This window comes from Epinephelus fuscoguttatus, linkage group LG3 (genome assembly GCF_011397635.1).
Source record: "Epinephelus fuscoguttatus linkage group LG3, E.fuscoguttatus.final_Chr_v1".
NCBI classification, from domain to species: Eukaryota; Metazoa; Chordata; class Actinopteri; order Perciformes; family Serranidae; genus Epinephelus; species Epinephelus fuscoguttatus.
The window spans coordinates 9765659-9788654 of NC_064754.1; the positions used below are offsets into that span (position 1 = coordinate 9765659).

The 22996-nt window shown below is 43.0% G+C and overlaps 1 protein-coding gene across 1 annotated transcript in view; it reads right to left on the reverse strand.

Moving 5' to 3' along the window:
• Positions 1-659: 659 nt before the first annotated feature.
• The window catches only part of ccdc85al (coiled-coil domain containing 85A, like), a 55994-nt gene continuing 33657 nt past the window's right edge, over positions 660-22996 (reverse strand). Inside the window, exons 3-4 of the mRNA XM_049571836.1 lie at positions 4583-4640; positions 660-1711 (exon numbers count right to left, since the gene is read on the reverse strand). Of these exons, the coding sequence (XP_049427793.1) occupies positions 1693-1711; positions 4583-4640 (77 nt within the window). The 3' untranslated portion in view covers positions 660-1692. The remainder of the gene's footprint in view (positions 1712-4582; positions 4641-22996) is intronic.

Below are 22996 nucleotides of genomic sequence, written 5' to 3' on the forward strand. Positions count from 1 at the left end.
TCAAGATTTTCAAATACCCATATATACTGGTTTTCAGCTGGAAAAACTGGTTAAGAGATAGAATAATGCATTGTTGGTTTTCGTCTTTTCAGGGGAACATCTTCAGCTATCCTTTGACCAAATCACAAAAGTACATGCACACAGTGGTTTCGGAAATCCTTAGTAGCAGATGTTACGGCACAACTGGACTGACCCTGTTGGTCAGGATATGAGGGAGGGTGATGTGTGCAGAGGAAGCGGAGCTGGCTGTTCCACTGGCTCACTGTAACAGGAAATTCTTTCCTGTTTGATCCTATTGTCTCTGTTGACAGGATGTGACAGCATGAGATGTTGGTCACGTGTGGCGGTCAGGATGTGTCTTGCTAGAGCTTGATTACTTCATCCTTATTTCTGTTCATGACGCTGAACAAAATCAGTTTAACCTTTGCACACGTAAGAAGCAACTTATACTGTGATCCTTTTTTGGTCATTGCTGCTGTATGTGCCTTATAGATTTTTTTCCTAACCATATTATCAGCCCACAACATGTCCAATGTGACCTTTGGCTGCAGGGTCAAAGGTCAGCACACACGCATCTCTGATTCATTTCAGCACACTAAAATAAAACCTGAGCAGGCGATGCACTTTTACATAAAGAAGTCTGTTTATTATTCGATAGATATCATTATGCATCTTCATATAATAGTTCTAATACCAGTAAGTCAAAAATAATAATCATATTATATTTATATATATAGATATATAGAAAACTAATCCAATAATCTACTTTTTACTTGGACTTTACTTCCTTGTAAAAAACAACATGGAGAAACGTATAATCTTCTCCCCAGCTTCAATATAGGCGCTTTAAGGGAGCAAAAAAGATAATACAAAAAAGAAAAATTACACCTGAACATTGCATCTTATAGAACTAGAACATCTGTCAGCAGCTAGTAATGATGACCATCTTGGTTTAAGACACAGGAAGAGGTTGTTTTTTTTTTCTTTGCTAGAACATCTTTGACAATTATGCTTTTTGTTTTGTTTTTAAATTCATTTGAAGATGATGGATCATGTGATCGGCTGGAATTGGAGACCGAGAGACAGAACGTTAAGATTACACCAGTCTCATTACACACTTTGAAGATGATGGATATCTGAAGATGAAGGAGAAGAGGGAGGGAGTGGATAAACAGGGTGGGAAAGAGGGAAAAGTGTGGGATAATGATTCAGGTTTCGAACAGCAGGGTATACAAAGTTTAATTTATGTGCTTCTCCACCAGTGATGTACATTTGTAAACAGAGGTTAGCGGCACAAAACAGTGCAGAGTCCTCTACATCTTCTCTCACCGATCCCCGGTGTCCCTCCCTTTCTGCAGGCGCTCTCCGGGAGGTAGCCGTGTCACAGTTGGAAGGGAGAGATATCCACTCTTATCCATTTAGCTACGGCAGTCTTCGAGTTTTACCAACCGTACTAACAGCATTCCCCCCAGAACTCCCTCTCTTCCCTCAAACTCTCGATATGTAGAAATAAAAACATGGAGGCAGGCTGTTTCAGGGCTGTGGACATGGATGAGGCCATGGACGACAGACCATCCGGAGTTTGGAGGGTGGCGTCCAGGGGCCCTCGTGTCTATCCAGGCCGGAGACACTGGAGGGCTGTACCACTGCAACCTCCCCTCCGTTTGAGGAGCCTAGCTGGTCAAGTTGGGGTCAAGAGGAGGCATCAAAGCTGTACAGGAACAGAAGAACAAGAAGAGGAGGTCTTATTACTACAGTATTATGTTGTATCTTATTGATCCTTGATTAAAAGAATTACAAAACTTAAATTCAAATGGGGTACAACTAGTAAATGCATGTGTTTTTTGGGAGTGAAAAATCTTGTGCTCAGATTAATACATGTATTTCATGAGAAGTTTGATGTGTAATAGCGGTATCAAATGAACCTCATCATGACTAAGAGCTAGCTGACATGAGGCCAGTCTCTCTGCTTGGTTAAGCTGAATGAAGTCAGGATTCCGGTAGGTACAGGAAGTCCAGCTTCTGTTGGATAAAATCACGCATTCATGACCGCTATTTTGTATGCATTCTTGCTAAATAGCTGCCTGCTAAGTAAAGCACCATAAAATATCTGTATAGCAACGCATTACTCAGAAAGCATTATTCAGTTTCATGGTGATTAACACTCAACTGTTAGCAATACAAACACTCTCGGTTTCGCAGCAGACATGTTGACTTGTCAAAGCAGAAAAAAAGCACAGGTGTTACTAATAACATTCACGATGGCTCTGCTGTGTTCAAGTGTCCCAGTCAGCAGTGACAGTGAGCCAGCAGACACAGGACTCTAAAACTGACTCAGCTAAATGGAATTCAGCCATCATTAATGTTATTATTTACACCTGTGCATTTCCTGCTGTGACATGTCAAAATGTGCGCTATAAAAAAGGCTTATTCTTGTGTGTTCTCCTGCCAGATAAGTACCAGGGTTAGTTGATGTCATAAAAATTGGCATATGATGATTTCCTCAGTGAAACATTGTGATGGATGATGATACTTTTGTTGCGGGGGCAATGACACAAAAACCAAACCGGAACCTGACCTGCAAACCACAAACTTTATGCATTACAGTGGCACAACTGTCAGGACCAAGGACTGAAATAAGGACAGAGTATATATTTCAGAGAGAGAGTGACAGAGAGTGGAGAAGAAAAGGTGGAAGGTGGACTATTGTACGCAATGTTTCTGTAAGTTATTAATAACTTACTGAGAGCGCTGCTTTGTCACTTTTTGACCTGCCCGCTGGAACCAATGATTCTTATATACCATTCATTCATTCATTCATTCATTTATTTTCCATAACCACTTATCCTGTTGGGGCCCGCAGGGGAGCTGGAGCCCAGCTGACTCTGGGTAAGAGGCGGGACCATTCAAGCTCACGTTCGCACCTATGGCCAATTTAGAGTCACCAATTAACCCAACTCTTTGGACTGTGGGAGGACGCCAGAGTACCCAGAGAACTCGACAGAGCATGCAGACTCCGCAGAGTGAGGGTTCCCCTACCCCAGGGTTCAAACCCCCAACCCCAGGTTCAAACCAAGAACCCTCTTGCTGTGAGGCAAAAACAAAAATAACAATATATACCAGTTAATTTAAAAAAACAAAAAACTAGAGACCATCTTGTGATGCGATCACTCTAGCTGCGACAAAGCTATCTGTGATGTCAGGGGTGGAGGCCATAGCCACTTCCCAACCCCCTACACCCTGAAACCAATGCACATATCGAATTTAACCTTAAAGGCAATATTCAGTTCTTACAACATCAAACGTAGGTGGCAATAACTTGGTAATAAACTGATTTTTTCCTAGATTCACCAGCCAAGGGGATTTTTCATAATCTTCCTGAACTATAAAACATGTGCAAATTATTTATTAACCATTATCTGAGCTATTAGTTACAGCTTGTCAACCCCAACTGTCTTTAGCGAGTGACTCATACAAACTGGAGTTGTCTAGATAGATAGATAGATAGATAGATAGATAGATAGATAGACAAGTTGCAGAAATCCTGTGGAAGCATATAAAAGAGGGAGTTTAAGAGAGATAAAATGTTCATTACTGCAGGCTTTTGTGTTGCTTATCAGTGACAGATCCTTTTGTTCGTGTCTGTCTTCACCACAGCAGAGAGAACCCATGGATGGCCATGGGACCTGTCTTCAGTCTGCATTGTTAGCACATCCTTGTTGCTTTTCTCCACGCTCGCAAATCATCGACTGACATACAGTACACTTTCTTCTGTTCCTCACCTGAGTCATTGATATTTTTGTACGAGGTAAGTGGGAGTGGGCTGGGAAAGCGCAGGCACAGAAGGAATGATGAGGTGAAAAGACTGTGAAAGAAGAGGAGGAGGACGCCTTCATCCACAGGTAGGAAAGGTCACCATTTATGGGAGAACGACCATGAGAATGTGTGTGGATTATGCGTGTTTGTGTGCGTGTGTATCCCGGCTACGTGGGGTTGTGACTATCCTCTGGGGGGAGGTGTGTCTTGTCTTGCAGTCATTAAATATTAACACAGCCATCTTGCCCTCCCACTGGGGCCTGATTGAAGATGTAGGATGGCACACGGGGACGGGATAGGGTCACCTCTAACTCTGTAGTCCCACTGTAAACCCACTGTGACTACACCTGGGCCAGACCAAGCATGCAAACACATTACTCATCTGGAGCTGGGACGCTGGGCTAACTCAAGGATTGACCCTGCAATGACACAGGATCACAACAGAATATAAATCAGAGATATTGTGTTGATCACTTAATGATTAGAAGGAGAACAGAGAGAAAATATTGAATTATTTAGACTTGGAGATTTCTGATCATCTTCACAAATATCCTTCAACCCGACTCTTAAATGTAAATTGGTTTGGAGACTCCAGCTAAAGGAGACACTCTGTATGGTAAAATAGAATAATGGGAGCTAATTACAGGATTATGGGCCCTCGTGGAAAGAACACACAATGACCTTCATCGGTTTTTCTTCTCTCAAAGACTCTAATTAATGCAAAAGACGTTTGTGAAACAGAAACAAGGCGGAGAGGGGTTCTTACCTGTCCCATAGCTTGACATTTCTACAGTTGTTGGTGCAGCAGCCGGCTGATATCAAAGCTGTCACAGAGGGAGAGAGAGAGAGAGAGAGAGAGAGAGAGAGAAAGGAAGAGATGAGTTTTCAGTGTGTTGTTTTGACAAGACAAGAGCGCCTCATTAATCTAAGAGCCTGTTTTCACCTGATATTACCATGCGTCTTGGGTGATCAGATCACAAGTGGACAGCTTCAAGTCTGTCTGTTCACACCTGGCGTTACAATGCATCTCAAGTGACCACCTGTGATTGGATCACACTTCCACGCTCAATGTGCAAATAAAGACGGACATCATTTCTGTTTGCAAAGGTCAAATGCATTGTTGTGTTTAACCAGCGGGAGTCTGTCATGCTACACACACTTACAGCCTATTAAATAGGCTGTTAATTTATTGAATAAAATTGTATTTCATTGTAGAGCTCCTCGCAGCACATTGATTTGTTCAGCTCCTCCATGCCCTGCTCTTTGTCTCTCTGTTTATAATGTAACAAGTGCCCTCGAACCAGCGGTCCCTCTGCCTCCCCACCGCTATAGAAGATTATTGCTACAGGAGTGTGAGCTCATAGCCAGGGATAGTTGGTGATAGTCCGCCCACACACTCAAGATGACAGGGCTAACTGTCAGCATCACACCACTAATGTTACCTAAAAGTTACCGACAGGTTTAAAGGTTCAGTGTGTAAGATTTAGTGGCATCTAGTGGTGAGGTTGGAGAACTGAGACTTCTCCCATGTGCCAAGCCTCTGGAACTGGTCGCAAATGGCGCTATTGAGAGTCAGTGTTTGGTTTGTCCATTCTGGGCTACTGTACAACATGGCTGTGAGAGAGGACCATGAATGTATAAAGAGACCTGGATACAGCATTAGCTACGAGGCCACGTTCATTTGTATGAAATTTGCTCAGTGGCGCGTGAAACCAAAATGGTTCAACTGCTGCCTATGAGACTACCCAGATGATGCTTACAACGGGTTTAGCACTCCACCTACTTGAATTGGGATAAAATAATTCAATAGAGCAGCTCTTCTAAACTTTCCAAATGATATCAAACCGAATGGATTAAATTCTGATTTTGCGGGGATTGAGACACTTGAAAAAATTGTATCCACTGATTTACAGACATCTCTCATTATGTAAGCCTATGGAAAAAAGTATTTTTGGGCCACAGGGTATCACATGCAGACCCAGAAGTTATAATTGTTTGGCCATTATGAAAATTGGCTTCAAAACCTGGCACACCTCCTGGAGGCCTGGAGACATCCTGCCCTGTATGTAGATATAAACAGTTCAATCTAAGGTTGTTTCCTAGTCTCAGGAAATTATAAGATAAAAACAACATAGTTATGAATATTGTGTTCCATTTCTGTCAATGTATTCCTGAACTGACCGTCGCCAGCCCAGGAGGAGAGCGGCTCCAGGGATGGCTCTTCGGCACTGCATCTAACCTATGTAACAGCAGCAACAGAAAGTTTTCTTATGGTATTCACTGGGCCTAAAGATTTGGAGCTGATGTCTGTGTTTTTAGACTGCCAAAACAGGGAAAATGACTCACTGATAAACCATGGAGAAGGAGGAGGCTACTACCAGTTTTTCTTTCCAGCAGAAATGTATGTAAAAGGTGAAATTAAGAATTTTTATTATTAAACTCGTCCAAGTCAACACTTGTGCAAAAACTGAGTGAAACATATATGAAAGAATACTTTAACATTTGGGGAAAAAATGCTATTTTGTTAAGAGTTAGATGAGAAGCAGTACCATTCTCATGTCTGTACATTAAGTAAGGAGATGTAGTTAGGAGGTGATTAGCTTAGCTTAAGAAAAACTGGGAGGAGAGAGAAACAACTGGCCTGGCTTTGTACAAAATTAAGTTGCAGTATAACTATTTCTTGGCAAACAGTAGTTTATCATTACACTCAGCACTTCTGTGTAGCTTGTTGTGACAAGGACAATTTTGAGAAGTCACTTCTTGCAGCTGTTGTTTACCTAGAATTAGCAACAGCCCATAATTCCCTCCATACCACAAATTACTGCTTTCACATTATTGTTTGTGAACAGATTAAACAAAAAAAGATACAATGTCTAATTAGTGAGCTATAAAGATGCTGGTTGGCAGATTTATTTACTTTGGAAAGAGCCAAGCTATCCTTTTCCCCTTGCTTTCAGTCCATGGGCTAATTGCCCATAGGCTCTAGCTCCATATTTAATACAGACAGTGGTATCAATACTTTCATCTAACTTGTGGCAAGAAAGTGAATAAGCGTATGTCTTTCTCTTTGTATGTTACATCACACTTGACTTTTATCTTTATCCTTTATAAACTCAAAGCATTTTGTGACAAAAGTAACAATCTAGATGAGCCATTAGAATTCACTGAATGATAGTAGTCTCCACTCAGAAAGCCCATGGCCACCACTTTATACTGTGTTGTAGCATTCACAACTGTGCCACATTCGCCCCTCGTCTGTTTCAATCTCTGCTGCAACGGTGCAAGTGACAGCAAGCAGAGCAGCGACAACCTTCAAAGAAAATGTGAATCCTAATGCGCACACACATGCACACCTACAGGCAGACTGATTTATCTAGACCTTAATCTCAGAGTGTATCAAATTTAAGACTGGAAGATAACGTGGGACAATAGCAGGAGACTAAGAGGGGCAGACAGCAAGAGATAAAAACAAGGATTTATTAAGGAGTAACACATCAAACAGCTTTGTGCAAGACTTCACACTATCGCAGTCAACGTTATTGTCCTTAAATACGAGGCAGGCTCTTGACTCTTATCTCGACATCCTTCACCGAAAACTCCTGTGCTGCTTCATTTCTGCTTGGCAAGAAAGATGTTGCTGTCAAACCAAATGGTGTTAATTTCAAGCTGTTTTAAAGTACAGGACGCACAGTGTTTGCCCTCATACTCTCTGGCTCTGTGAGCACTTCTGGTCAGAACTTGGTTCGGTTAAGCGGTGGAAAAATGCCTTTGCCTTAAGCAGTCCAAGCTTTGAAAAACTGTTATCCCTTTGTACCTCCTTCGCCCTTCGAAACAATTTTTATCCTTGCCCCCCCCCCCGCTTGATATCCCTCTCCCTCTCTTTCTTTCTCTAACAGTTTCCTCCCCATGAGCCCATAATCATGTTTTCAGCACATTTCCTCTCCTTGCCGCGCTAACATCTCTCATTAAAGATTCATAACGCTCTTGTGACCGCCGAGTTCTGCGAAAGATTCCAGTATAGCCACCTTCACTAAGTTCCCTGCCCCTTCCCTTGCTGTGTTTATCTTCGTGGGGAGGGGGGGGGGGAAGACGGCACAAAGAGATATGCAAACTCCTTTAAAGAGTCGGGGGATGCAGGGGTGGGCTGGAGGGTGTTTTCATTTGGAGGTCAGGGTGTGTGGAATAGAATTGATTTCACGGCTAAAGCGGAGCTCATAGACCAGTTAGAGAGCGGTAAATACATGATCACATCTCACATCCTCCTCACACATGAACACAAACAGAGACACACAAAGTCTACAGGAAGTGAAGCTGATAGCTGTTACGGTGATAGATTTGAAAGCAGGACTGTATCTGTACACGCTCTGATGGATCAATACAGACGTAGAGTGGTTCAGCAATGACATCCCAGCAGCTTGTGAGTGTGGTTTCAGATTGATGCCAGGATTAAAATCAGCATTTATTACTGTGATTCCATCATTGAGTGTAACAGTCCCTACAAATCAGCTTTAACTTTATGCTTGTCATATTAGTGCAAAGTTAATATTAGGCCAACTACCCACTGTACAATGTGATTAGTTCCAGATGTGTTCCAGATGACTTTCCAAAACAAACACTTGGTTGGTGTGCCCTCTGTTCCTGAGCTCAGAGCCTCATCTGGGACATTCAGATTAGTGATGTGCCAGTCATGAAACAATCGCTCGAAACAACGAGTCCTCATCTCTACAAATTCACTCATTCTCTCACCCCGCCTGCCTGCTACGAGCAAGTGCAAACTGCCGAAGCGAAACCACATGTCAGCTACTATATTGTGGAACTCTTACATTAACTGTATTAAGGTGTTAAACTAACCGAGAGGAGCAACCACTTTGGCACCTGTTTCAATTCAGTTCTCGCTCTCCCAGGCCGGAGCTCGCTCCCCGCCCTGAGCTGAAGGTCTGACTCGGGCTGCGTGTACCTTTTGCTTGTGAGTGACTGGATCACTTGATAACTCAGCTGTCAACTCCAGATGAGCAACTCTGGAACAGGTTGAGTGCCTCTGAGCAAGATCCCAGGAACAGCGCCAAGCTTTGAAGCAAATTTGATATAGTGGTCAAACCCTGTAATTACAACTTGCCAGTCCTAGCATTTTTTGCCGCACAGAATCATGGAGAAAAGGAGTAGCGGTAAAATGGTGGATACATTGTTTGGAGCATCACAAACCCCACAAAAATCACTTGTTTCAGTCAAGAGGCAGCCTCCAGGGCTAAAAAATGAATCCAACTTGAAAGTGCCAAAAACTGTAGTTCCTCACATGACCACTTGAGGGTGGCGCCAAGGGTGAGTCAATCTCCCATTACCACCCATGATAAAATGCTCAACTTGAAGCAAAAAAAACCCATTTTTACAGCCTAGTACAAAAAAGAATTTTGGTCTCTATGGCTAATTTCAACATTCATGGCAACTGTACATTTCATTAACGCCCAAAGTCCTGCTTATGTATGGGCAAGGCTGCGTGAGTGACAGGCTGTCTGTGAGGCGTGGCTACACCCTATGAGTCAGATCCACCCCTTGCTCCACCACAGCTCCACCCTCTAATTCAAGCATGCCAAAAAGTCCAGTCCAGGGGCCAATTGTGGCCCACAGACAGATTTTATACAGCCCGTGGCTCGTCTTTCAAAATATACTGTATGTGGCCTGCCTCACAATGTTGGTTAAACAAGCAAGTAAATTGTGCATTTTTTCCGTTGGTCTCATGATGCACGACTATCATACAGTTGTAGACATGGACCAAGTAGGAACCACGCTAGTCTGAGTGGACGGAAGTTCGCTGCATAGATCAGCCTCTCATTGGGCGGAACGAGCCACTCGCTGAAGTCCTTCCCTACCACCTTGACAAACGTCCTTTACTAACTTTTGTGTTTGATCTTGCGGAGATGTAGCCATTTTTCTGCCATGGTTCGCGTCCTGTATTTTTGTGGGCGTGTTACACCAAAACCTGTTTCCCCCCGGCAATATTTTTGCAAGCGCACCCTTGCTGTGGCACCGCCAAGAACGACTGTGATTGGTTGAAAGAAATAAAAAAAAGCCGCTGCGTTTTTTTTCTCCAATCTTAAAGTGAGAGGTGGCCCAGCCAGACCTTTCTTTTCTTGAGAAAGGTCTGGTGAGCGAGACTAGAACCATGCAGGTGGAACTATTGTGTTGTTGGGGCGTCTGTGGCTTAGTGGCAGAGCAGGCGCCCTATGTACAAGGCTGTTGCCGCAGCGGCCCGGGTTCGACTCCAGCCTGTGACCCTTTGCTGCATGTCACTCATGTCCTATCAAATAAAGGCTTGAAAAAAGCCCCCCAAAAAACATCTTTTTAAAAAAAAAAAAAGGAACTATTGTGTTGTCATAAACAGACAAGCTAACGAAGAGTTATCTAGCAGCGACATTTCCTCCAAGGTTGCAGACATGGACATAGCAAAAAAGCGTTAAGTCAAAAGCGAGGGCCACCGCTTCCAGGGGCAGTGGAAAATCAACCATTTTTCCAGTGAAACATTTGACAGCAGCATTCTTCCTTGTTTGTCTGGCGGCGCTGCCATACTATATTGTAATAGAAGATGTGATGATGGATTCAATGATGGCTGAGTAGAAAAGAACAAGGACTTGTTTCTTGATCCGGTATGTTTTAGCTGTCTTAGTGCAGTTGTTGTTAAGCTATTGCAATGATGTGTTCAGTGTTAGTGTTCCACTTCAGGTTATTTTTAATGTGTGCTCCAAGGTGTTTAAAAGAGTCAGTGGTGATGAGGGGGTCTCTGTGTATTCGTATGGGTATTTTTGGATTTGGCGTGCCACTGAAGTCAATAGTGAGTTCCTGGGTTTGGGCTGTGTTGAGCAGGTGGTCACTGCTTGCCCACTGAGTGACAGCTTGGGCCACCTTGGTGCAGTACAGGGTTTCATCACACTGACTAAGGGTTTGAAAATGTCTTATATGTATTTGTTTTAACTAGTTTTCCAGGGACATTTGTGTTATGATTTTGCTTTCACTGTTGTTTTAAGCATTACGATCTTTTACAGTAACAGCAGACATGGCAAGGCAAATGTACAGAAAAGTGCCCCACTGATGCTCTTGGCTGTCTCCATCTGTCAACTGACCTTCACCTTGCAGGTTGCAGCGGTCCTAAAGTCTTCCAACAGACACAAACACAGAAAGTCTCCAGGAAGTGCAGTTGATAGCTATTTAAATGGCACATTTGAAAGCAGGACTTTGTCTGAACATGCTCTGATGGATTCATATAAACATACAACGGCCTAGCAACGACACCCCTGCACTTTCTGAAAGTGTTCTTGGACTGTTGCCAGAAACATGACTTTAAAATTGATTATACTGGTGCAAAATGATTTGGCTCACAATACAATATGATTAGTTCCAGATGTGCTCCAGATGACTCTTCATAATAAACACATGACTGCAAGGCCTTGCCATCACCCTGCTGTATGGAGGTTGGCGCCCCTCTCTTCCTGAGCTCATCACCTTGTCTGGGGCGTCAGATCGGTTTCAAACATGCTTGATATTTTTGTCTCGTTGCATTATTTTTGGTGTCAGTCTGGCTGCTCTGTACGTCACAGTCGATTTAGGCCTACCTGCGATTCTTACAGTTAGCCTACAGCGCTGTTAGGAATTATAGTACAAGGACAACATAGAATGCGCAGATAATAAACTATGTCAGTCAAGAAAAAGTAAAGATAGAAAGCAACAGCCCTGTGGAGACAATACAGTTTCTTGTTTGACGTATCATGCAAAGTCAGTTCTGGGTCTTAGGATGCGCTCAGTCAAGCACAAGAACAACTAGCTTAAATGGATTTGAAAATGGATTAAATGGATGGTCTCGAGGTTTGCAGTCACAAACACAGGTCACAAGACTACAAACTGCTGTCTCGTGATGGAGCAGTTCTGTTAACACACTGTGCTAAAATCCAAGAGAATCCCTTTAAAGTGAAGTTGATCAATGTCTAATGAAACTTGCCTTGTGACCTCTTCAAGGAGAGTTATAAAGTGAGAAAACACACAGCACACTTGGACCGTGTTTGTTGATTTAGTTATGGGCAGGGCGTTAAAACCAAAATTGGATTTAACGGGATGTGAGAGATGTGTAGAGGGAAGAGGGCTCTGTGTGGGTCAGAGCAAGAGTGTATAGATAATGTGATTACTCAAGAATAATGTGGGGCCTAAGCTCCCTTAAATTCCACCTCTGTACTCCGGAGCTCGACTGAAAGGCTCTAAATTTCCCCCACAAAGAGATCTGTGAGATTGGCTGGGGAGAGGCTGCTCCCATACTGAATAAATCACTGCTCCTGATGGGGAACCCTTTTCCCTGTGCAGCCAGACACCAATTATTAACTGTAACTCATAATCTTAGTTTATATAAGAAGTTCAAGACTTTTTTTTTCTTTTGTTTCATGAAAATTGGTGAAATAAGTTTGCAAAATGATCCAAAGGAGCAGAGTGTAAGATTTAGGAAAATTTAGTGGTGTGTAGCAGTGAGGACTGTAAATTGCATCCCGCTTTAACTACTCCTGATTAGGATTCCTTCAGTGTTCATTGTTGTGGAGGTTTTTACTGTGAGCCGAATTATCCACAGAGATCCCTTCTGCCCTAGAACAAACAGACCAGGTGACTAAAACCAGTAAAAACATTGAATAAAGCAGTTTTTATACACTGTTTGGCACATTGCAGACAGGACTCTTGCCCAGTGCCTGCTTTGAGTGCTCACCTTTTTTCCTCTAATAACTTGATGTGTGTTCACCTTCTTTCTAATCCAGATATTCAGGAGGTTTTTACCGAGAGCCGAATTATCCACAGAGGTCTCTTCCTCTCCAAAACAACCCGACTCTGTGATTTAAACCCGCAAAAACACAGCATAAAGCAGTTTCATGTTATAAATCAGTGCTTCTCTGATGCTGTCTGGCATGCCAGGGACAGGCTATTAGCCCAGAATCTGCTATGTGTGCTCACCTTTTTACTCTGATAACCTCAGATCCAGACAAACAGAAGGTTTTTACCTAAGCCATGTTATCTTTTCCTCTCCAAAACAAAAAAGACCTGGTGATTTAAACCTGTAAAATCACTAAAGCAGTGCCACATTAAAAACCAGTGTTTCTCCTGCGCTGCTGATCGCAGAGGGACTGCTAACTACGTTGGCATACAGGAGATTTTTCCTGTGAGCCAAATTATCCGCAGAGGTCTCTTCCTGTCCAAAACAAACAGACCCGGTAATTAAAACCAGTAAAAACACTGAATAAAGCAGCTTCACATCAAAAAATAAGTGTTTTTCCAACCCTGCGTTTCGTAGAGAGGCTTCTAACTACAGTGGCATTTCTGGAGACGCAAATGGCCTTTCTATAGTCAGTGTTTGGTTTGTACATTCTGGTCTACTGTGGAAACATGGCGGTGCAACATGGCATTCTCCATAAACGAAGACTCACTCCCACATGAAGATATAAACGGCTCATTATAAGGTAAAGAAAACACAACAATTCTTATTTTCGGGTAATTTTATACACTAAAGAAAACACACTTATTATCTTATATTCCCTTTCTGCCAATAAATCCTCCACACTGGACCTTTAAAAGGAGGCTGAGGTCCAAACCAGCTCTGAAAAAAAAAAATGAAAGAGCAGTGTATCCGTATAATTTGTCAAAACCAGTAATCACATTGGTATTGATGTCTGAATCAAGCCAGTAAACACAAGAACCTGCTCTCCTCACGGCTGCTCATCTCGCAATCCTTTTTGATCCGTCAACCCCCGCCCCCCGCCCCCCCCTTCCTTTGCTTCTCTCAACTAACAGGATCAATGCAAGGTAATTTCACATGGCCATTCCCTCAGATCTCCTAAAAATCTGCCACATAAATTATTCAGGCCGGCTGCGCAGGAGAGCCTGTGGAGATGCATGGTAGATCAGTGACCTTCCGTTTATCTAGCAGTCAGTCAGACAATCAGGGAGACAGTCAGTCAGTCAGCGAGGCTGCTTGGCAGGAGAACTGCTTGTCTTGACGTCCCCAGGGCAGTTACAGTCAGCGCTGTTACGTGCAACTCTGGAGCGTGAGGCTAAGCTCTGAATGCATAATACGGAGATTATGAGTGGCCAGAACACAAAGTGGAAACACAGAATGCAGGGTATTTATGGATTCAAGTCAGCGTTTGGTCAGTCTCACAGAAAGGCCCAGTCTTGCGAGGCCAGATTTCAGGTCGATACCACTTTAGGTCGGGGGGAATTTCATTGCTTTGGTCGTTTCTGCTGCACTAAGATTGTAGCACCGATATGCTGATTGGTTACACTGGTTGTCAGCCATGGATGAGTTGGCTGTCAGTCAGTGTTGGAGAGACCCTGGCCTGGTGGATTGTCTTCATCATTCAAATCAAAAACAATGACAGTAGGAGTAACCTTGTTTATGAAAAGAAGCAAAAAATATCGAGGTGTCACTCACTGAGGCTCGCCTTCATCAACTCATCAACAAAATGGCTGCCTGAGGATTTCCAAAGTTCTCTTTCCAAAGGCATTTTTTGACAGTGTCTCCAAACACTTAATCTAACTAAATGGACATTACACTTGGCGGGTGTGATACTACAAACTCTGGAGCTCTATGGGACATATCTATTAACAGTGTATAATGTCCATAATGTGTAGAATATTGAGAGGGGATCCCTATTAAGTGTTTTATTGCCAAATGGCATGCTGGGTACAGCTTGCTCTTGATTGCTTGCTGCAGATCATTCAAGAACAGATGCAGAAACAGAGAGCGGAGACTGTATTAAGTATCCTCATACAACAGTTCATATGATGTCTAATGAATCAGCACCCAACAAAAAAGCAGGTTAGGTTCAGGAAACGTTATGCCTTAACATTAAGTTACGAACATAATGTAACGTGGCAATATATCTTAAAATAACTCAATGATGATTACAAAGGTTATATACAAATCAGTATACATACAAACAGTGCATGAGAACAGCCTGCACTGTAGCAAACACACATTTCAAGCATCAGCGATGTAGATGTCAGAATGAGCACTGTTTTCCAGAAGGAGCTGGGCTTTGACTTCATCGAGGCCATAAAATGTTCATGTGAGCTTTTGCACCCAAATGACACGTATACCCTAAATGCAACTATGTCATAGCAGGTGTATTGCTCAGGACCCAAGGAAGCAATACCAGAGAAAGCTGTAGGTCACAATACCAGAGGCAGAGCAATCAGCCCATTCCAAACAGGCATCAATGACAGGAAATGTTACAGTAATAATGGTGTATTTTAATGGCAGTGAAAGTTAACTTTTGTATATCCACAAATCATGCATTGTATCACTAGAGAACACCAAATGAATAAAAGGGACAATACATCTACAGTCGCTGATTCTATTAAAGGAATGTTTTTTCAGTTTTAAACATGGAGGTGGCTGAGCTGGTGTCTAACAACAGTGTTGACAGAGCTAACGGTGTTAACTAGGTGTGAACCAGAGGATGTGCGCTATGCTCCTGCAATGGCACTGTCCTGATATCACCGGTAACAGCCATATGAGCACAGTGCAAAGTGCCGGCTGAGAGCTGACCCAGGGAATACACATTGGCCAGGCCGGGTTACCACAACAAACCACAGAGAAGCTCAGATTACAGCACACACACACAGGTAGAGTGCGCTGTTGCTCCACTATATCTTTACACAGCAAATAGTTGGTTGGTGCTTTATTAAAGGGATAGTGCACCCAAAAATGAAAATTCAGCCATTATCTACTCACCCATATGCCGAGGGAGGCTTAGGTGAAGTTTTAGAGTCCTCACAACACTTGCAGAGATCCAAGGGGAGAGGAGGTAGCAACACAACTCCACCTAATGCAGGCTGACGGCGCCCCAGATTCAAACGTCCAAAAACACATAATTGAAACCACAAAATATCTCCATATTGCTCGTCCGTAGTGATCCAAGTGTCCTGAAGCCCCGACATAAAAAGTTGTTTATGGTGAGACCAGCGAAAGCACATGAACACACACAAATGCAGTGCCCATGTCTCACGATCTCGCACAAGCGTGTACATGTGAGCACGTTGTACAGAGAGGCAGTTAGAGCTGCAGGCTACAATGAGGCTAAAAACAGAGTTCAAATGATGTTTTTCCAAACAACTATTTATGTCGGGGCTTCAGGACACTTCATCACTACGAACGAGCAGTTCGTATTGTGCTGCTACCTCCTCTCCCCTTGGATCTCTGCAAGTGATGTGAGGACTCTAAAACTTCACCTGAGCCTCCCGCGGCATATGGGTGAGTAGATATTGGCTGAATTTTCATTTTTGGGTGCACTATCAGAGTCTTCTGTCTGTATTCTGCATTAACTATATTCATATTTGTGAACGTTTTCTGAAAGCTTAAGGATACAGACGAGGCAACAACCCCATCATGTCCTTCCACTAACCTATCTGTGAAATTAATCTACCATTTTGTTTTGTTTTTTGTGTTTGTTTTGTTTTTGAGGGTGGATCATGGGGTGTACCACCAGTTGGTCCAGGAGCTTCGCCTCGATGATGGCCATCTCTACACACAAAAAAATGCTGGGTTATTTCTGTAAACACATTGTTGGGTTGTCCATGCTGGGTCATAATTCTGGGTTATTTGGGGTATTGTAAACACATTGTTGGGTTGTTTCATGCTGGGTCAAAGGGGTTGGAAGGGGTTCATTCATAGCTAAACAGTTGGTTGGGTTATTGTGACCCAACCAGTGGGTTATTATTTTTCCCGCTCTTCTATTGTTCAACTTTCTGGAATTTTCCATGAGACGTCACAGGACATCAAGCAGACAGACACACACAGATTTTCTGGTAAGTTTATATTAATACATTTATCTATATTTTCAATAGTTGGTGGTAATAGAGTGAGCTTATTATTATTTCACAATCCTGGATCTTAGGGGGGTTAATTTTTTTTATTCTGAGACATTTATTAATAAAGTTGAGCAAGTTTAGAATTTTTCCCCAGATGCTAACGTTAGCTGACTTTAGCTAATCTTTAACAATGCTATAACGTTAGCCGTTTTGAATTTTGCAATTTAATGTGTTGTAGTCTCCAGGCTTTATTGGTCATCTGGCTTTACTACCCACTGCACATTTATATCTTTACATTTTTAGGCAGCATTAGCTGGTTATCTATCATTGAGTTAGCCGTAAGGTTAGCTAACATTAACTAGCTATCCTAGGAACCTCTGGTGTAACGTTAGGTTAACGTTAAGTTAAGGGGACTTGGCGTTACATGCCGACCATGTTTTATTACTATTACTTACCTTGATGCGGTGTTTTAACCGGAGAAAAACCTGAGCAAACTCACAGCTCCTGCCAGAGTTTACGCCTGCCGAATAGCATTGGCATAATGGTGATTTTTCATTTGAAACGGCTATATTTAGTGCTATCTATTTTTATCACTGGGTCTGTATATTTTGGAGAGGAGTAGACCTCTGCGGATAATTCGGCTCACGGAACAAAACGCTCGAGCTTGTAGATCAAAGGTTATCAGATAAACTAACGTTAGGTGGGCTATGGGTCAGCGGCAGCTTGGCTCACAGCCTCTGCGCATAAGTCCTATGTCAACCGAACAGCTTCAGATAAACACAGATTTTTAACGTGAAACTGCTAATCCATTCTCACTGAGGATTATTCTCGCGTAAAATATAAAAGTTGATTTCATGGATTCTTATGGAAGTTTGCACACCGGGGCGGAACTTTCGTGCGGTGAAAAAAGTTTCCGCCCAGACTTTGACCCCCCGCGGAATTCCAGTCAGGAAGGACAGCATGTGAGAAAGGTCGATAAACCTCGTTTCACAGCACCCCGTCCTTTTTGATAAAAGACGGGATGATTTTATGCACAGGAAATTAAAGGACAACGACTGGCAGTCCATTGTCTAGCTTGGTGGCAGCGATGAGAGTGGTAAGTGCTAAAGAAAGTTGATGTTGACGCTTGTTAAACGTTAGCTTGCTAGCTCGCTGATGCTGTTGCTGCTGCTACTCTCGTCCATGTTCAGCCACACCCGTTCACGCAGCGCGGACTTGGAACACAACAACGCGAAATCCCGCACCACATCCGTACCACGCCTGTGTGTATGGTTTGAGCGAGGAAAAGCGCTGTGGGAATATTCCGCAAATCCGTCCCGCATTTCTGCATCGCGGCAGTGAAAATGAACCTGGTTTTTACTGATTTCAATCACCAGGTATGTGTTATTTGGAGAGGAGTAACGTTAGATCTCTGCCGATAATTCGGCTCACGAAACAAAACGCATGAGCTTGTAGATCCAAGGTTATCAGATAAACTAACGTTAGGTGGGCTATGGGTCAGCGGCAGCTTGGCTCACAGCCTCTGCGTACATAAGTCCTGTGTCAACCGAACAGCTTCAGATAAACACAGATTTTTAACGTGAAACTGCTAATCCATTCTCACTGAGGATTATTCTCGCGGAAAAATATAAAAGTTGATTTCATGGATTTTTATGGAAGTTTGCACACCGGGGCGGAACTTTCGTGCGGTGAAAAAAGTTTCCGCCCAGACTTTGACCCCCCGCGGAATTCCAGTCAGGAAGGACAGCATGTGAGAAAGGTCGATAAACCTCGTTTCACAGCACCCCGTCCTTTTTGATAAAAGACGGGATGATTTTATGCACAGTGAATTAAAGGACAACGTCTGGCAGTCCATTGTCTAGCTTGGTGGCAGCGATGAGAGTGGTAAATGCTAAAGAAAGTTGATGTTGACGCTTGTTAAACGTTAGCTTGCTAGCTCGCTGTTGCTGCTGCTACTCTCGTCCATGTTCAGCCACACCCGTTCACGCAGCGCGGACTTGGAACACAACAACGCGAAATCCCGCACCACATCCGTACCACGCCTGTGTGTATGGTTTGAGCGAGGAAAAGCGCTGTGGGAATATTCCGCAAATCCGTCCCGCATTTCTGCATCGCGGCAGTGAAAATGAACCTGGTTTTTACTGATTTCAATCACCAGGTATGTGTTATTTGGAGAGGAGTAACGTTAGATCTCTGCCGATAATTCGGCTCACGAAACAAAACGCATGAGCTTGTAGATCCAAGGTTATCAGATAAACTAGCTGGGCTCTAGAGCCACTGATGTTTTCCAGATATCGTGATTTCCCAAAACTGAATAAATACCACGCATAGCAACACAAAACTGCTTTGCTTGATCAATCGTTTTGTAACTAAGGTCCTGGTATTGTACATACAGGGATATTTTGCCCCAAAATAAAAAAAAAAATGAGAGAATACAATTAAGTGTGCTTAATACCTAATATGTGTATGACTGAGATGTCAACGCGCATGGAATTGTATCAGTACCTGGAATCAATTTTTGGCAGGTGAAATACTCTGATTTATGCATTGTAATGGCCCTTTAACTCACTTTCAAGTGGTAAAAAGCACTGGTTGAAGTCAAATCTTGTAAATATAACTCTGCTGAGTGATATTAAGTCATTTTGAGGCAGAATACCCCTCTCTGTGCCATACCAGGTGCTGGACTCATTTTTTGGGAAAAAGTGAGGGGGAAAAAATGGAAAAAATAAAAAAGTGTAGATAGCCATTGCTGCAATCAGGTGGTGCAAACATGATCAAATGTAATTTTATGAGCTGGAAGAATCAAATGAAACATTGATCATAGGCATCTTTTATACAAATACATGGAGAGATTATAAGAAGCCTGTAATATGTCAATGTGATCTGTGAAGTGTAGCTTAGATCCATTGATGTTACTTAAATTCATTTACTCAATCTGAAATTTCATTCCAGGGATGCACCTGAGTGATGGACAGTTTTGTGAGAGAGAAGTTAACTGAATGGCAGCTTGACAGCCTGGCAGACACCTTTGAAGGTAAGTTCACATTTATTAAGACATGAAGTTGAGATGTTAGTGTTAAGAAACAGAAAGAGATCATTTCCTTGATATTTGACATAATGTTTAATTGCAAAACTAAAATGAAAATCTGCTCTGGGCTGGGCACTGTCCGGTGCTGAAGGCTTTCAGCAGCTTTCAGCAGTACCACCTGAGACAACTGTGTTAATAATGCTTCTGATCAAATGGTTATCACAATGTCAAAAATGAATGGGCTGAGGGTTGTTCCCATTCATTGCTAAAAATTTCATTCACATTTTTTTGTTTTATGGCATCAACAATTTCTTTCTTTGTATAAGCAAGGAAGAAAGGATTTCACCACAACTTCACATCTGTTTCAGTTCCTGGTCATGTTTCAGATTACACAAATATGACAAATTAAATATTAAATATGAAAATATGTATTGTGTGATCTTGTTTCGACAAGACCAATAGCTAACAGCTGTTTTTATGTTTTAGTGGATAACTTAACACCACCCTTCTTTCCCCCCACTCAGAGCTGTTGTCTCATTTTCTCCATTGCCTCTTTGAATTTCAGACCAGGAAGTGGATAAGGAGAGTTTCCTTCTTTTAGATGACTGTGCCATAGCCTGCCTCATTTCCAAAGTGGGACTGCGTGTCAAATTCCAGAAACACCATAAGGAGCTTGTGAGTACAGTTCAGTCGTAGGTTTAACCTGAATTAGGTAAGCTTCTGTTTCTCCACCACACACTTCTGTGTTTCTGACCTTGCCTTTGATGTACTATTAATGCCACTGACTATGTGACTGATGGCGGGGTAAATTAGGGTGTTTTCACGTTAGGAACACTTTAACCAAACCGTGCCCAGGAACACTTGCCCCCCCTTTCCAGACCCCCGCTGGTCAGCTTTCATACTAGTATTTTTGAAGCGTTCCCTGGCACGCTTGTGTTGGTGGTATTATATACTGTCATATACGGTAATCATATGCGCCTGCGCATATGCTGTGTTACTTACGGTAATGCTCCGGTAACTGCAGAGAGTGCTGCACAAAGTTAGTGAGAGTTAGCAGACATACTATGTTGTTATAGCTTACTGCTCGAGTGTTTCATTAAATCCTGTAAAAAAAAAAAAACGTCATTTCGTTGTCGGACTCGGACCACGTCGCTCCCTTTCCTGCTGTTATGCGGCTGCTTTGAACACAACGGTCGATTAGTTAGGACGTCGCATGACATTGTAAACACTCAGAGGTTCACTTTGAGGGGAGGTTTGTGTTCACACTAGAAGCAAACCGAAGCGAACCGTGCCCTAGACCACCTCTCCCAAGTGGACCAGGGAACGGTTCGCTTACCGCACGGCACGCTTTTGTTCACATTTATCAAGTGAACCGGACTTTGACGTCAAGCATGCCAGGGCACGCTTCAGGGTCCTAAGTGTGAAAGCCCCCTTAGTCTCTCACCACGGTTGAAGTATTATTTAAACTGTCATGCTACACATGTAGTTTAATAATGGCATATACGTGCTTCCGCTGCAAACAAAAAATAGCCGGTGATGCAAAGGGTCTGTTTGTTCACTTGAGAGCAGTGCATGGTATAAACAATGCTTCAACATTCTTTCAGTGCTGTGAAGGTGGTTGCAGGCGGACTTTTAGCTATATTCGTTCTTTCAGGAGACATCTGCTTCAGCATTCAGTCCCAGAACAGCATTTTGAAACTGAGCAGCATTCCAGGAGGGGCACAGAAGTATCCATGCAGGGCCGGGAAGTGCAGAATGCAGATATTTCAGATCCTTCAGAGGCTCTGCCTCAAGACAATGAAGACAATGATTTCTGGGATGACTTGGAACCAGAAACCATAACTGAGCGAATAGCTCTGTTTTTGGCAAGCTTAAAGTCCAAATCTGCACAGACCTACAGTACAGTCAGCTTTGTTGTCCAGCAGACATCAAGCTTGATTTCAGACATTGTTGGTTCACTTCAGAGAAAGACTTTGTCTCTGTTTGGAAAATTAGGTCATAAGGACAATCCAGGGTCCAGGAACTTCAACATCACTTTGAAGAAGCAGCACATCCATTCAAGGGATTAGAATCTGACTTTAAACAGATGCAATATTTTGCAAAGTCAGGCAACTTCATTCACCCCATAGAGGAGCCTTTGCCTGGAGTGTCCTATGTGCAGAGAAGGAACACTACTGGGTCAGTTAAACAGGTTGCAGTTCAAGATGTGTTTTATCGTGTCCCACTGAGACCTGTCTTGACTAAACTGCTTGAGATCCCTGGCATTTTGGATGCCATCTTTTCTTGGCAACAGAGAGAAAATGGAGGCCTCTTAGACTTCAATGATGGTGAATATTGCAAACAGCACCCTCTCTTCTCCAGGAAACCATCTGTTCCTCTTCTTTTGTACAATGATGACTGTGAAACTGTCAACCCACTTGGCTCAAAGGTTGGGGTGCACAAGTTGGGGCTCCTTTACTTCACAATCAAGAGTCTGCCCCCAGAGTTTCTCTCAAAACTGTCATCACACTTTCTGGTTGCAGTTTACAAATCAGACGATGCCAAAACATATGGAATTGACAGTGTTTTGCTCCCAGTCATAGAGGAACTTAAGGATCTTGAGTTGAACGGCATCTCCCTCAACACACGTCATTTCAAGGGTGAAGTGCGGGTTTCAGTTGCCCAGTTCTGTGGAGACAATCTTGGCTTAAATGCCCTTCTTGGATTCACAGAGAGCTTCTCAAGCAATTACTTCTGTCGTTTGTGCAAGGCACACAAGACGACTGCAAGGGCACAGACAAAAGAAGACACTGCCCTGATGCGAACTGAGACAAACTATGCTGAAGACGTTCGTCATGCTAATCTATCTGAGACAGGTGTTAAGAGGGACAGCATTCTGAATAATCTGTCCTTCTTCCATGTCACACACAACAAAGTTGTGGACATAATGCATGATTTGTTGGAAGGAGTGGGACCATATGAACTGAAGTTGATACTCAGGTCACTGATTGAGGACAAATATCTCACCCTTGAAAAGCTCAACTTCCGAATCACGAGTTTTGATTATGGCTTCCCTGACCTGAAGAACAAGCCATCTGTGATTGGGAACCATGAACTGAAACATCCAGAAGGAGCAATGCATCAGTCTGCAGCCCAAACATGGTGTCTCCTCAGGTTGTTGCCATGTATGATTGGAGACCTCATACCTGAAGAAAACAAGCACTGGGAGCTCTTGCTTCTTCTTCTGGAATGCATGGAATTTATCTTTTCTCCATCTCTTACACCAGAAGCTGCAGTTTACTTGGCCATCATTGAAGAGCACCACTCTCTGTTTCTTGAGCT